Source organism: Aspergillus nomiae (assembly GCF_001204775.2).
Source record: "Aspergillus nomiae NRRL 13137 chromosome Unknown contig00138, whole genome shotgun sequence".
Taxonomy (NCBI): domain Eukaryota; kingdom Fungi; phylum Ascomycota; class Eurotiomycetes; order Eurotiales; family Aspergillaceae; genus Aspergillus; species Aspergillus nomiae.
This window is the reverse complement of record NW_015378193.1, coordinates 54,973-70,012: the sequence shown is the minus strand read 5'-3', so window position 1 is coordinate 70,012 and position 15,040 is coordinate 54,973. Positions and strand designations below refer to the sequence as shown.

The 15,040-nt window shown below is 48.9% G+C and overlaps 7 protein-coding genes across 7 annotated transcripts; 2 read left to right on the top strand and 5 right to left on the bottom strand.

Moving 5' to 3' along the window:
* Positions 1–2: 2 nt before the first annotated feature.
* On the bottom strand, positions 3–1,199 carry ANOM_003677 (ABC1 domain protein; the record flags this gene model as incomplete). The annotated part of the gene is made up of 2 exons (XM_015548934.1): positions 3–345; positions 400–1,199. Coding segments are annotated over 2 exons (1,143 nt in total), but the record flags the coding sequence as incomplete, so codon positions are not given.
* A 300-nt stretch (positions 1,200–1,499) lies between these two features.
* ANOM_003676 (uncharacterized protein) lies at positions 1,500–2,105 on the bottom strand (the record flags this gene model as incomplete). The annotated part of the gene is made up of 1 exon (XM_015548933.1): positions 1,500–2,105. The coding sequence occupies one exon, from the start codon at positions 2,103–2,105 to the stop codon at positions 1,500–1,502; it is 606 nt and encodes a 201-aa protein (XP_015406807.1).
* Positions 2,106–3,778: 1,673 nt separating this feature from the next.
* On the top strand, positions 3,779–4,883 carry ANOM_003675 (RNA-binding protein; the record flags this gene model as incomplete). Its single annotated transcript, XM_015548932.1, has 3 exons — positions 3,779–4,346; positions 4,405–4,633; positions 4,694–4,883. The coding sequence occupies 3 exons, from the start codon at positions 3,779–3,781 to the stop codon at positions 4,881–4,883; spliced, it is 987 nt and encodes a 328-aa protein (XP_015406804.1).
* A 500-nt stretch (positions 4,884–5,383) lies between these two features.
* Positions 5,384–6,689, bottom strand: racA (putative Rho GTPase Rac; the record flags this gene model as incomplete). The annotated part of the gene is made up of 6 exons (XM_015548931.1): positions 5,384–5,554; positions 5,615–5,847; positions 5,930–6,110; positions 6,173–6,231; positions 6,306–6,338; positions 6,413–6,689. Coding segments are annotated over 6 exons (645 nt in total), but the record flags the coding sequence as incomplete, so codon positions are not given.
* Positions 6,690–8,298: 1,609 nt separating this feature from the next.
* ANOM_003673 (putative quinol monooxygenase) lies at positions 8,299–8,893 on the bottom strand (the record flags this gene model as incomplete). The annotated part of the gene is made up of 3 exons (XM_015548930.1): positions 8,299–8,485; positions 8,539–8,651; positions 8,773–8,893. Coding segments are annotated over 3 exons (363 nt in total), but the record flags the coding sequence as incomplete, so codon positions are not given.
* A 106-nt stretch (positions 8,894–8,999) lies between these two features.
* ANOM_003672 (transcription factor domain-containing protein) lies at positions 9,000–11,671 on the bottom strand (the record flags this gene model as incomplete). Its single annotated transcript, XM_015548929.1, has 7 exons — positions 9,000–9,377; positions 9,428–9,934; positions 9,992–10,257; positions 10,312–10,749; positions 10,804–11,109; positions 11,174–11,280; positions 11,432–11,671. 7 exons carry the CDS (start codon positions 11,669–11,671, stop codon positions 9,169–9,171), a joined length of 2,073 nt encoding a protein of 690 aa, XP_015406811.1. The 3' UTR covers positions 9,000–9,168.
* An 800-nt stretch (positions 11,672–12,471) lies between these two features.
* rgd1 (putative Rho GTPase activator (Rgd1)) lies at positions 12,472–15,024 on the top strand (the record flags this gene model as incomplete). The annotated part of the gene is made up of 9 exons (XM_015548928.1): positions 12,472–12,719; positions 12,788–12,841; positions 12,902–13,508; positions 13,568–13,776; positions 13,829–14,369; positions 14,427–14,570; positions 14,628–14,722; positions 14,779–14,849; positions 14,913–15,024. Exons 1-9 carry the CDS (start codon positions 12,561–12,563, stop codon positions 15,022–15,024), a joined length of 1,992 nt encoding a protein of 663 aa, XP_015406808.1. The 5' UTR covers positions 12,472–12,560.
* Between the last annotated feature and the right edge of the window lie 16 nt (positions 15,025–15,040).

Sequence of the window (15,040 nt, the reverse complement as noted above, 5' to 3'; positions counted from 1 at the left end):
GGTGTGCTGTTGGACTGTGGGGAGTCCATTGGGGTCCCGTGGCATCCTGGGCTACCCTGCCGCCAACCGCCGCGCCAGGAGCGTGTGATAGCATCCTTATCCCAGAGGCGAACACCCTCGATCCATTCCGCGGTCATGACCCGCTTGGAGCTCAGTTCACGATAGACCTTGGGGATGTAGACACGATTGCGGAGGCGCGACTCCCCTGCAACGAGTCTGGCCATGTGCTCCGAGTTATCAGCTTCATTCTCGAAGTCCGTCTCCAGAAATAGGCGCTCGCTGACATAGGGAACCAAAGAGTAAAACGGGATATCAAACACACGGCTGTAGACCCAGGTCACGACCCTATCGTTTGTCAGTAGGTAGCCAAACCCGGCTCAGAAGGGAGGGCAAGTTTACTTAAACGCCCATAGATCCCATTGAATCTGCTGCGCAATTTCCCGCTTCTGGACCTTCACCGCAACCTCCCTTCCATCGGCCAAGCGAGCCCAATGAACCTGCGCTACACTGGCGCTGGCTCTGGCCCTGCGCTCCATGACACCTTTAGTGGGATCGCCTGTGAACGACACGCCAAAGACTTCCTCCGGGGACTTGCCGAAATCCTCACGGATGACCTTCTCCACGTCCTTCCAATCGTTCTGCGGGGCATCGTCGAACATACGCGAGAACATTTTCTGGAACTCGGGCGGCAGGATGGCCGACTGCATCGCGACTGCTTGACCGATCTTGAGGTAGAGGCCGCCATTCTGCCGCAGCAAATCTGACAGTCTCTCGGCGTTGCGCGTGTGTAGATGATTGATGGACTTGGCGAGGAGAGGATTTGGGCGGAAATTGATCTTATAGTCCAGCGCCACAATTAGACCTAGGGTGAAGGTCCGGGCTGTTCTCGTCAGGGAGGATGCGTAGAACTGGGTATCGATCGCATAGACCACGCCGGTGGCTAGCGACAGATAGACAAGGCGTCGGAGCCATTTGCGGGACCGATCGTAGGTCTTCGCGGGGGCGGGTTTCCCGAGCTCGCTCGGGGACGGCGGGACGAAAGGCTGGTAGGCACCGGGGTGTACAAATCGAGCGAACTGAGGGGAATTGAAGTGTGGAAGCAAACGAGGACGTGGGTGCGATCGGAGGATAGAGTAGGTGGTCGTGTGTGCAGTTGGTGTGGACCGCAATGCGCGGGCGACCGACGTCATTGACGCCATTCGGAGGTGTCGAGGGGAGATATTGATCAGGCCAGGCTTATCATGATGCACTCGTGTAAGGATCAGCAAAGAATAAAGAAGATTAGGAGGTTACTGGATAAGTATAAAGTAAGGAATGGTGAGGGGAACAGGGGAAGGCTATAATAGTTTGAAAGGAAAGGTGCTGACAAGTCCAGACCCTAAAAGATGATTATATGTCCGTGGAATCTCCGATCCTTAATCCCGTGATATCAAGCATGTACATACTGTGTGTGGTGTAGTCACTCTATACATCGTCTTATCTATACATTTATTCGTAGACTATAATTCCTCATGTACTATCCCCTGATCGAGCTCCGGCACTCCATCTCCCAAGGTCTGGCACACGCTGGCATATTCCCTCATATTGTTGGGGATAGTCTCCTCCCACAGCGTGTCGGTCTTCAGATACTCGTACTGCTCCCGACAAACCTCCTCGCTGATCATAGGCAACAATGTCGGCAAATTGATTATCGCCGCCCGGACGAAATTTGTCTTGAAACAATTTCCGAAGCCCGCCAGCGTCTCCGAGTCCGAACAAAGATCGCCGCCATGCAGCATCGAACCACAACGACGCTTGATAATGTCCGCCGCGTCGTCTCCCAGTTTAATCATCGCCGCTTCATGTCGCGGCGCATCTAAGCGTTTCGTTATGCTGCGCACGGCGGGGATGAAGGAGTTGTTTCTCGTCCAGAGATCCCAATGCGGAACCGTCGGTCGACAGCCTTGGTCGCAGATGTGCTCTTGGAATTTAGCAAAGAGATCGCCCGGACGAGCGGCCAGCGCCGTGACGACTTTCAAGCATGAGGTGTTGATCCCAGCTGAAGCGCAATCGATGTTGAGGAAGAGGAGAAAAGAAAGAACGAAGCGGCCTACGAAGAGGCGCATGGCGATTCTATTGAAGAAGTCACAATGTGCTCGCAAGTTGTAGAAGTGAATTTTCAGGAGGGCGATCGAGCGTGGCTAAAAATTGGGAGGAACGAAATGGTTCTCGACCCAATTTATGGGGATGATCGACGCTTTCCCCGCATCCAATCCATCAATCCATCAATTTATGTCTCTCGGCATCAGAAAATGCAAAGCGACATATTTCACATGGAAAATTCATGGCCGACTCACAGGTTCGTGTCTCTGACACTAGTACCGGATTTGATCTTAGGGATTAAAACGTCTTCCTTTTGTACACCTCCTATTTCACCATACTAGGGCTATGTATATATATACTTGTCTCCAAAACACCAACTTTCACCCCGCATCCATGAACTTGACTCCTTGAATTCCCTCAGCTCTTCATCAGGCAGTTGTCAAATTTTAGCCTCAACAAATCTTCTCTTTCCCCCGTGTATAGGTTCAAGACACGGACGCTGCTGTCACTGACCCCTCCGGTCTAGCGAGTGAGCCCAGTGTTTAAACCCCTCGGAATGGGAAATATCCTCGGTGTCTCCATATTATAGACATAACAACGGTCCGAGGAATACCTTGGGTTATTAGAGGACTACGCTAATGCGGCTGCGGACTAGTTCAATATCCCATTGGATTTGGCGGCAGACATGGACTCGGAGACGGTTCTGGCATAAACCTGGATTCTACCTCCTAGACATCTATTTAGTAAGAAGTTATACAAATCACATCGCTTTAATATAGCTCGACGAGGCCAGTTTATAGATCGGACAAGTCGGAAACAGACGCACAGTAGTATGCACTCCCGTCATGACTATTGTTTCACCTCTAGACTAGGGCTATATAGATAAACCATTGGTATGTGCAAGTGATATGGTGAAACAGACGAAATTGTAAATTCATCATGGATTTTTAATACCAGTATAAAGGAACGATGAATACCGCACGCCCTGATCTTCTACTTCAATATCAAGTATTTTACCGTATATTTTGGGCTTATTTCCATGCTTATTATTGATTCAGCTTCTACATGAGCTCACTCAGGATTTGGGTATCCCCAAGAGAGAATTGAAAGAGGCCTTTAGGGCCTGGATATCTTAGGATTCTGAAGAGGATCAGCTGTTGTCCTGTTGAAATTGAATGCACTATTCTGGTGGCGGCGCCTTCCTCGACGGTGAAGGGCATCCTAAGACAAATAGTATATACAACACAGGTGCATCTGCACAACTAGAGACGAGGTGTATATCTTAGCTGCTTTGCTGATACTATGCCTGATGTAGCATAAGGACAAATATACAAAAAAAAAAAGGTATAGTTGGATTCTTGATCAAGACACAGTATTGTTAGTCCTCTTGAGGCTATCTTCATATCTTTCTATACTTCTGCTTTTTGAGTGCCTAAGGCATGGATCAGGAACATGTGAAACAAACAACTTACCTCACACCGCCCAACAATCTCCGCCCGGCAAAAAAAGCAAATTTCCAAATTTGCCCAACTTTTGATACGGTTTTTTCCCCCTCATCGTTATTATCTTTACATTCTTTGGGGAGTTTCCTTTCTTCTCTGGTCTTTCTGTTGTTGGTATATTCAGGACTATAAAACTACATCTTACTTTTCAGCCTTCTACTTTCATTCCAGTTCACGGGACCATTATAAACAACATGGGTGACAAGAAGCGCAAGATCGTCGAAAACAACCCCGAGGAGGCCATTGAGCCCGAGGGAAAGAAGGCAAAGCGCGAGGAGAAGAAAGAGAAGAAGCGCAAGTCGAAGGACACCGTGGAAGATGTGAAGGTGGAGGATACCGGCGCGAAGGAGCAGATCAAATCGGAGAAAAAAGAGAAGAAAGAGAAGAAGGACAAGAAGGACAAGAAAGAGAAAAAGGAAAAGAAGGAGAAAAAAGAAAAGAAGGAAAAGAAAGGAAAGAAGGAGGAGAGCGAGGAGGATGCGCCGCAGGTAAACGGTGCCGAGGAAGAGAAGCAGGAAACCGCCGATGCAATGGATGTGGATGAGAAGCCAACCGAGGGGAGCGAGGACAAGGTAGATAAGAAGGCCCAGGAGAAGAAAGAACGGAAAGAGAAGGCGAAGCAGGAAAAGAAGGCCAGAAAGGAAAAGAAGAAGGCCGAGGCCCAGGAGCAACAGCCGGAGTCCAACGGGCAGCAATCTCACGCTGAACCTGCTGAGAATGACGCCCCGAAGCAGAAAGGTTCCCGGTTCATTTGCTTTGTCGGTGCGTTCGGCCAGTCTCTCCCCATGAGTATCCCATCATTCCTAATGTGCTTGGCTAGGAAATCTGCCCTACTCTGCCAACCATGAGTCCTTGTCCGCCCACTTCGAAAAGATTGCCCCAGTCTCCGTACGTGTTGCTACTCAGATAGACAAACCGACCAAGTGCCGTGGGTTCGGCTTCATTGAGTTCGATAATTACGATCGCATGAAGACCTGCCTCAAGCTGTATCACCACTCGATGTTCGATGATAAGAAGTACCCGCCCCGGAGGATCAATGTTGAATTGACGTGAGCATCCGTTCTGGACTAATTCCGGTCTACTGTACATCTTACTGACCCTCTTCCCAGTGCTGGTGGCGGTGGTAACAACGAGAACCGCAAAGCTAAGATCGAAGCGAAGAACAAGAAGCTTTTCGAAGAAAGGCAGCGCAACGCCAAGTCCATCCAACAGGAGAAGGACAGGAAAACCAAGGTTGAAGAAACTGGCGTTGACGAATATGCGGGTGTGCACCCCAGCCGACTGAGTCGCATGGCATAGTTTCCTCCTTCTCCCGTGACTCCCGTCCTCGATTCCATATAGGCTCATGTTTGATCTGTCAAAAGTGTTTGTTTTTGTATTGTGTTTATAGAGATATCCTTTCCGTTCTCTTTCTTCCAGCGGATGCTAGGTGAAATGCGTAAGACAGGAATGAAAAAGCAAAACGACTTCGAATGCATAATCGTCCATTTCCAAATGACTACCGCTCGCTAAGATGCATGCATCGCAATCACACCCGCAGCATGCATGGTTGTCACTACGTCCCTTTATGAGACCCAACCACCCGAGACAAGAACCGAAAGAAAAACAAACAGGAAAGAAACAGCAAATAACAACCCCATCAAGCGACATTCATTGCATGATATTGTATGGCGTGTTACATCTTTATACTGTATTAAAGGAGAGGTAAAAGAGATGACGGGTCAGAGCATCTGGGCTCCCAAAACAACATCAAAATCGTAGCTTCGAGCCAAGGAGGGAAAAATGCAGCCAGTGAATAAGGAACAAGAGAATTGAAAGATATTGTCATCATAGGGGATAGATTCCCCAACAACCCAGACGCCGTACTAGTTCTTTATATTATAGTCGGAGGAAAATTATAAGAATCGATCTACAGAATCAAACATTTGGTCTTCTTCGGCTTCGTGGCGGGTCGTGGATTGAGAACAGCACTAGATCCAGGCAAGTTAACCTCAGAACCCCGAGTCTTGCGTTGGCGTGGGCCGACCTACCGAATAGCTTCGTCGAAGACGCTCTTCAGATTACGCTGTGTCAGAGCCGAACATTCGAGATATTTGTGTGCACGGATTTCCTTAGCAACGGCGAGGGCTTGTTCGTAGGAAACCGGTTCCATCTTTCGTTGACGAAGGGCGTCTGTCGTTGCTGGGTCGTCTCTCAGATCGAGCTTCGTTCCAACCAGAATAATGGGGACATTGGGCGCGTGGTGTTCAATCTCCGGGAACCACTGCACAAAGGTTAGTTAGGCTGGACGCAATCGACCCCCGGGGGCGAGTGTTCCACGAGGGTCGCTTGGAAGGAGTAAGCACCTTAGCTTTGACGTTGTCGAACGACGGAGGGCTGACGATGGAGAAACAGATAAGAAAGACATCGGTTTGCGGATAGGACAACGGGCGAAGTCGGTCATAATCTTCCTGTCCAGCAGTATCCCAGAGTCCTAGGCTGATCGGTCGGCCATCTACCATCACACTAGCGGTGTAGTTGTCAAATCTGGGGTCCAGGTCAACCACGGGTTCGGTTCAGACAGATATAGGGAAGAGAGGGCCACGGACACGGTCGGTATATACTCCCCAGGGAAAGCGTTGGTTGTGTAGGCGATCAGGAGACATGTCTGGTTGGGTCCAGGATTAGCCGATGGAGTTGACGAATGGACTAGAAATCACCATAGAAAGAGCTTTGACTTACTTTTCCAACAGCACCGTCACCAGTGACTACACACTATACATGGTCGTCTATTAGTCGCGGTGTGATCGATCGACAGATAAGCTACGGGGGAGCTGGCGAGTGCTGACCTTCAAAGATTGGGTAGCGGGACCGGTCGCCATTCTTTCAGAAGCTGCAATATATGGAGGCAAAAGGGGCAATTGCAGCGATAAGAGATGCGCAGCGGGCGAACAGTCAACTGGACGACAGTCGGGGCGTTATAAGTAGGTGGGTTGTTGGCGGTGGAAAAGCAACGTGGACCGTGGACGGGTATCTGCAATTCGGACAGAGCGCAGAGGGGAGAATAGATCGATATTTAACACGGCGAATCGCAAGACGCTATGGAATCGATGAATAGGATAAAGAGAATCAAATACGATGGGAAGACAAATAGAGAAATATGAAGAAGAGAGACGGTGAAGAAAGGGAAGTTGAACCAGAACGACCGCCAAATGCAGTAGACAGCGAATGGGAGTGCGGAGAGTTCAAGGAGAATAAGAGGGAGAGGGAGAAACTGGGAAGGGAAGAAGACCGAGAGGGGGCAATTGAAAGACGAGAGAGGAGGGGGAATAAGTTCGGGGCCAACGTAAAGGGAGAGAGAGAGAGAGAGAGCTTTCGATAGCTCACCTGAATTTTAAGGTATTCAAGAAAAGAGGGAAAAAAAATCAAAAATCAAAAATGGAAAATGGAAAATACAAAAAATAGAAATAAATAATAACAATCCAGAATTAATTAATTAATTAATCTATCAACTCCATCAATTCAATCCTATCCAGCCAACTATATTGCTTTCTCCGATATTATGACGCGAACATCAGATTTTCCTTCCTCGGCTGGTTTGCCTGAGCCCCAAATCACCCCTAAATCGAAATCATCCTTCAATCGATAGCAGGGAAAATCAACACTGAATGGCTGGTGGTTAAGCGCCAATGATATGGGAAAGTCCGAGGCGACTACACGGTTGTTGCTTAAGGTCGAGTCGGCTGGGGATTTTGGAAGCACTAAACCAACTTTTAGTTTGTTAGCCTGGTTAGGACCCTACAGTATGATACTAGGTACTTGGACGCGGTCTCTTCCTGTATGCTGACTGGCAATCGTTCTCTACCTCTCCATCTGCGTTCTCCTCGAATCACGCCTCATTCTGGTTGTCTTTCTGTGGCCCTTACTATAATTATAGCCAATTCCTGCACTTCCTCGCCGACATCCAAGGTACAGTTGTTGAGGAAGTTTGGTTCAGGGGCGGTACCAAAAGTCGTTCATGACAGACTTACATAACACTTACCATAGTATCTAACTAACAAACTAGCTCCCTCTTGTCTCTTATCGTAGAAAACAAAATAGATTCATACTGTATGTATGTATGTACTTATGCACTAGTCTGTACATCCATACGTCCCAGCATTAAAGCGTTACCGTACCGTATCCTAATTCCTTTAGCCTCCGTCACTATCAAAACAGAAAACAAGTGAAGATACATAATTTATAACCCTACCAGGTCACATTCAAGGGCTCTAATTCTAATCCCATAAACAAAAGGAAAAAGAAAAATAGAGAACAGAAAAGAAAAAGAAGCCAACCGGATGATAGCCACCATTGGCAGTGGCTGCATTGACCGCCACCAAAAAAACGAAACCTCCTCCCCAATCGGTATTTTTAGATCCCATCCATTGTTTGCGACTGGTTGGAGTCTCCGCATTTATGCCTCCATCCTGGTGTGATATCATGCAAGCCAAGTATGCATGGCCCTACAGGTGGCGCTCAATCGGATTACGATTTGGATGATCCCTCGGGTCTATCGCATCCGTAAAAGAATACGTAGTAGCGACTATATCAGCATTCCATTATAGTACTGTCTATCGACTGGCGAGTCAACCATCACTATACTACTACTAACCAAAAGACAAATGAAATATAACCCTGTTGGAGAATAAAGACAGAAAGACAGAATAGGGAACATAAATAGAAAAAGACAAAACAAAAAAAAAAATAGAAACATTAAGAAGGATTATGACTGAACCCGAGTAACGCCAACCGAGGAAGGAAGAATCCCATGTCCAACCTTCACATCGTACGGCCGCTCCATCAGCCCAGCCGCTTTGCTGCCGAATTCCTGGAAATATGGACTGAGCAGGTGCATGTGGAGTGCATCCTGGTCTCTGTACCTGTTCGTCCATGAGCCATCGGACCTCAGACTGGCCACCGAGGTTCAACATACCTTTCCACGACCATTATCTCATTTCCATCTTTTATAGAAAAGGCATAGTAAACTAACGTATCGGGTTCGGTGGCATGTACTTGGCGGGTGAGTTCCGAGATATGACTTGAGAGCTAGTGACGTTATTTCTTGTCAGCGGTCAAATTCTCTCGAGAGAAAGTCGAACGCATCCTGAAAAGCAATACATAGTATATGTTACGCCGTAGTGGTGAAGGGGAAGGGGACTTCACTTACTTCGTCATGCTTGCCGGGCTTAGGGTACATGATGGCCACCACATTCACCTCTTCAGAAGCCATTTTGCGATGGTCAGTTACTGGGATTGCCAATCTGATCGATAATATGTACGAAAGATGATCCAGGCCACGCAGGAAGCAAAAGGGATGTCATGGTTGACCGACAGGATATGCGGGGGATTCGATTCATCCCTGCGCGATGACTAACAAACTTGGTATGTGTTGTGTATGAATGCGGTTGGATCCCCAACTGCGATCGCATTGAATATCTAGCTAAAAAAGTATATACAATGAAACTGGTATCCACAATGAACTTTTCTTTTTGGTTCTCCCTCTTACGTTGAAATGTGATCGGGATCAAAGGAACCTGCCGCCCAGATGGTGGTACAAGTGCGTCTACATAACGGGAGGAGCAACAAACGAGTCCGGAATTCCGTCAAACACCCAGTTGAGAGAATCAAACACCTCGGAAAATCCGACATCGCTAATAAATGCTCCATTTTGGTCGAAGTTGGGCGCGTACATCAGCCCGGGGTCCTCCAGCGAATCGTCCTGTCGAGAAACAGGGCCAGCCGTCGCCGACAGGTTCGGGTTGGCTAGAGAAGCTGCACCAATAAGCTACAGGTACGAAGAAGAAGGAAAAGAGGAGACATACCTTGAGCATCTTCGACGCTCTTGACCGGCCGGAATCGTTGCCGCCAACGCCAAACGGTATCATAGACATGGCTCATACTCATTCGGCAGCGCACCTTCAGCAGTAAAGCCTCCTCTCCGCTGGGATCGGAGCCCCCCGCATTCCACATCTGAGCTAAAATATCGGCCAGACGCACCGGACGGTCGTGATCCATGACGCTAATCCGCCGGATGGCTGAAATGGCACCATTGAACAGAAGCTTCCCGTGGTCGAAGTCAATGTGGCGACTAAAGTCACTTTTCAACAACTTCATCAGGGCAAACGCAGCGGATACGATCATTTGAAGAATATAATTAGTCGCATGGCCAATCAGCTCCCCAGGAGATGTTTCGAGATCTAATACTCGTCCAAGGAATGACGTGGTGGCAATGAAAAGTTTCGTTAAATCGTCACTTCGTGGGTTAGAACCTAAAAATACAAAGTACCGCAAATGCAGCTCAGCTGCTCGTAGATGGATCATGTTGATGTCTAACGGAGACCATATTAGACCTCGTTCGAGAACAAAGGGGCGCAGACGAGACTTACTAGAGATATCTCGGCCAAGATCGACCTCCATGTCCCTCAGCTCATTTTCCAACAGCTGCACAATCAACAACTTCTCAGAGCTAATAAACTCCGCGGGTTCAGGTTTACTGCTGTACAATGACTTCGTCACTCGATCACAGAACTTCTCGATTCGCAATCGAGTTTGAAGGTCATGGGAAGGGTGATAATCCGCGTCTTGGAGAGACGCTGGCTCAAGCGCCCAGTCGTAGATAGTGCCAGGCGGTTGCCCGTAGCCAGTAGCAACACTAGTGCAGTGAGAGTTAGCGCTACATGTATCAGTGTAGAACAGGATGACTTACTTCTGAGCTACAATATTACATATCGCCCATGTTTGTATTCGATCTTTTACAGCCTCCCCTTGGACTTCCATCCGGAAGGTTGTGAACTCCTCCGGTTGCACCGGCCGATGCAATCCCAGTTGCATGGCAATCTGCATCATCAGTCCGCTAAGCATAAAGGTCGCGTCGGTTATTTGACTTGTCGTGGGGAGCGGCCACGTGCAGAGAAGACAAAGAGCTTTCACCACACGATAGTCCTGCGGAATTCCGGTAATCGTTGACCACAGGAGTCGATTAAAGGGGCCAGAGAGTGCAGTGAGAAGTCCAGGCTCTGATGGAGCCCGTCGACTTGCGACGCAGAGAATCGTCCATGCCTGCAGGGGGCAACGACGAAGATACTCTTCGGGAGGCTTTTGGGGATTCAAAAGCGGTAGGAAGGGATGATAGTATTTAAAGTACCTGACCTGTTGTTAGGGTTGACAGGGGCCTGAATCCAAGGAGGGAACTGATTACTGTTCAAATAACCGTGCGACTCTTGGCCGGGACAGTGAAACATCTTCCAATCTCCACATATTGTCCTCCTGGGACATAATGGAGGCACCCCTCTGGATGGATAACGGGGTCGCCAAGGGCTGTGCTTCCAGCGGAGCAGATAGCGTTCGTGTTCTGTTCGAAACGGCCGAATCAGGGCCACAGAACACCTCTTCTGAACATGGGGATAGCTCGTCGCTAACTGCTGCTTCCACGCCATGAGGTTCAGCAGAAGTAGCCAGTCGTCGACGTAGCTCTGCGATCTCCTTTTCCATCTCTGCATTACGCCTGTTTGAAGCACAGTCAGCCATGTAGGATTCGCTTGACTTTGGGCCCGATGGTTAAGTTTTACCTTCTTTTCGAGATGCGCTTGAAGCTAGGTTCGACCTTGCATTCTATTTGAAGTCGCCGACAGCGTGAGCACGCTGCGGCGGGCGTCTGTACAATATCACACCGCAACTACGGTGTGCGAATCCCCATGTTTAGCCAGTGGTTCGTGATGGAGATAGAGTACGCAACGACGGTGGAGGCCAGAATTAGGAGGCGCGATACGCTTATTCTATCTTGAGGCAGATGGGCTAGAGGAGAGAAGTGGTGGATGCAGGCTTACCTTTTGCTGCTTACACTCATTACAAGCCTTTCTACTACCACCCCGGCGCTTCCCCGTGATTGGGGGAATCTTCTCCATTTCGCAAGGTTCCGAGCTCCTGGCTGATAGATCGAAACTTGTGACGGGCCGGGGCATTCTGGGGTTGTTCCGAAGGTCGCTGGGAGTGCCCGAAGGCGTTAAGAGACTCGCATGTGTAGGCAGTCCATGCGGTGCCATGACACCCCGGAACTCCAGGTCCATCAGTATAAATCAGACGTCGCCCGCCGGTATGGAACAGCGGGGCCCATTGACACATGCGAAACGAAGAGGGAAACGGTCAAGGAACCAGGTTACGTTCCGGAAATCGGAAGAAAAGTTCAGGTGTTGAAGTGTCGCGAAACTCGGAGGTTGCTGACAGGCTGACTCATCACTGGCCTGAGGCATCTCTCCAGAGTAAGTACACCAGTACTGTCTGCGTGCACCTGATTTAACCTGCGGTCTCCAGTTCCTCTCTTCATACTGATCACTGGGCATATTATGATACTATACAGTATATTTAGTATGGTACCCATTACGTATCGCCACCATTCATCCATGCTATGATACAAAGAGTTCATGCCAAAACGGACATCAGAACTGTACACCACTTTAGCAGTCAGCTCTCAAGATCGTCAACCTTCTAAAGATATGAACATGGATCTATGCTGGAGATTGAATTTACTCCGAGTCAAGAATTAAATAAATGCATCACTGGGAGTACAAAGTACCGTGTACTCGGACGGTTGTCTAGTATCCACACAAAGTCACGGGAATGGACAGAGCAGTGAAGCCTAATGACGTCGGCGTCACTGCCACACCACACCAGCTAAAAACTGCGCCACTAAGCCGAGAAGCGTAAGGTGTTCTGGGAGGAATTTTGGTACCTGAACCGCCATTTACCTAAATTAGGTACTATATTCTGCCTCCACCCCCCACCGCCCAACCATTACTCCGTATGCTTCCAAGCTGCTTTAACCAACACCAACTTACGTTATCCATTGAAACTATCATTAGGCTTCCGCGATCTACAAAACCAACTTCAGTTCTCTCTTTTTACTTCCGGCACACTGTTCGTTTTCTCTATCGTTCGCTACCCGTATTATTATTCTCTATGGCAGACGTCAGTCTCCACGATGGCCCTGCGCCTTCTGCGCCGTCCCCGCGAGATGCCGATGCGCCACGAGCAAGTGCTGATTCCGCCGGCCACTCGGCGACGCCGGCGATCTCAGATGAGCTTAAGGCTCGTATGGACAAAGTTGTTTACTCAGATGTAAATAATCGTCCATTAAGTTCAATCATTGAAAGGCTAGGTTACTGATTGGAACTTGTATCACATAGATCGGCATCACCACCCTCCTGACCCGGTTGAAACAAAGCGTCGCCTCGGCTAGGGTTCGTCCACGGATCGGTGACCCCTTAATGTTGCCATCGTGCTGACCACAGAAAATCCAGGATTTCTCAACATTCCTTAAGAAGCGATCTTCTCTGGAAGAGGAGCATGCTCAAGGCTTGCGAAAATTGTCCCGCTCTCTCCTCGATGCCTCCGTCCGCACCGATAACCGTCAAGGTACCTATGGCCAGAGCCATAATGACCTGAGTCGATTTCATGACCGCATGGCGGATCATGGACTGCAGTTCGCGGTGTCCCTGCAGCAGATGGCTGATAATCTTCATGAGTTAGCGTCAAATATTGAGCGAGGTCGCAAGCAGTGGAAACAAACCGGCCTGAGTGCGGAAAAGAGAGTGCTGGAGGCAGAGGCAGCAGCGGAGAAAGCGAAGGCCAAATACGAATCGCTTGCGGAGCAATACGATCGGGTAAAGACAGGAGATAAGCAGGGTGGAAAGTTTGGTCTAAAGGGTCCAAAGTCGGCCGCTCAGCATGAGGAAGAGCTGTTCCGCAAGGTCCAAAATGCAGACTCGGATTATGCGTCCAAAGTACAAGCGGCCCAAGCGGCCCGGCAGGAGTTGGTTTCCACCCACCGACCTCAAGCTGTGCACAACATCCAGCAATTGATCTCGGAATGTGACTCTGGCCTTACGTTGCAGATGCAGAAGTTCGGTACGCTTATACCTTCTCGGTATTCATGACGCCACGGTTTCATTACTGACTGTGCTTAGCAACTTTTAACGAGAAACTTCTACTGGGTCAGGGATTATCTATCAGTCCCCTGAAAGATAGTGCGGGGAATGCTGCCACCGCACCGAAGAGTCTCTATGAAGTTATCCATCAGATTGATAATGACAAAGACTACCGCGATTATGTGCTAAGCCATCAGAATAATCCTGGGGCGGTAACTTCAGAACAGATTAAGTATGAACGCCATCCGGTAAGTTCCATAAGCCCCAGCTTTCTCTCTATCTATTAACCCCTGCCCTCAGACACTTGGAGGTACTACTGGGCCTGTTGTCCCAGCCTCTCAGACTAGTACACAAAACAAACGCAATTCGTCAATGTTGCTTCAGTCATATTCTCAGCAACATCTTCCGGCTCAGTCTTCGCAACAGTCTCCCGCACCAGCACCACCAGTTGCAGCCCCCGTTCCAAACACTCCGCAGTCGTCTTACCCGCACAATCCAGACTCTTACTCATCCTCAACATTCCAGCCGCCTTATCCAGTGAGCGAAGGTCCCGCTGTGCCGGAAAAGCAGCCCTTAAATCCGCCATCCCTGGCAGCGGCACCGACCCCGTTGCCACCAGCTGGAGGAACTGGAGGCAACTTCCAGCAGCACCTTCCCCCGTTGAAACCAGTCTTTGGGGTTTCTTTGGAAGATTTGTATTTGAGAGATGGAACCGCCGTTCCAATGATTGTGTACCAATGCTTCCAAGCCATTGAACTTTTTGGCCTGGATATGGAGGGCATTTATCGACTTTCCGGAAGTGCGAATCATATCAACCAGATGAAACAACTTTTTGATAATGGTGGGCCAGCCCTTGTCTCACAGATGCAGAGATCTTGCTCTAACATTTCGTCATCAGATTCAGCGCAGGTCGATTTCACAACCCCAGAAAACTTTTATCATGACGTAAACAGTGTTGCTGGGTTACTCAAGCAGTTCTTTAGAGATTTGCCTGACCCTCTGTTCACATCGCAGTCTTATGCTGACTTCATCAACGCAGCCCGTAAGCTGTTAACTCCCGGATTCAGGACCTTCTTTATCGTACTGACATCTGCTTCAGGCATTGACGATGATGTTCAGCGTCGAGACTCACTTCATGCGCTTGTAAATAATCTTCCCGACGCACACTACGCCACACTGAGAGCCTTGACCCTGGTATGTTCTCAGTCCCATGCTCTGTACAGTCCAAAGTCTAATCTGCTTGATTTTAGCATCTCCATAAGGTGCAGGAACATTACACCCAAAACCGTATGAACGCAGGAAACATTGCCATCTGTTTCGGGTAAGTCAACGTATTCACCCTGTCAGGAGCCGTACAAAAGTTAACCATATATTTTGCTATTAGACCTACTCTTATGGGTGCCAATTCCGGCGGCAATGTCGCCGACGCTGGTTGGCAAGTCCGGGTTATAGAGACGGTTCTTTTGAACACTTTCCAGATCTTCGATGATGATTAGTTGCGCCTCGAGAACA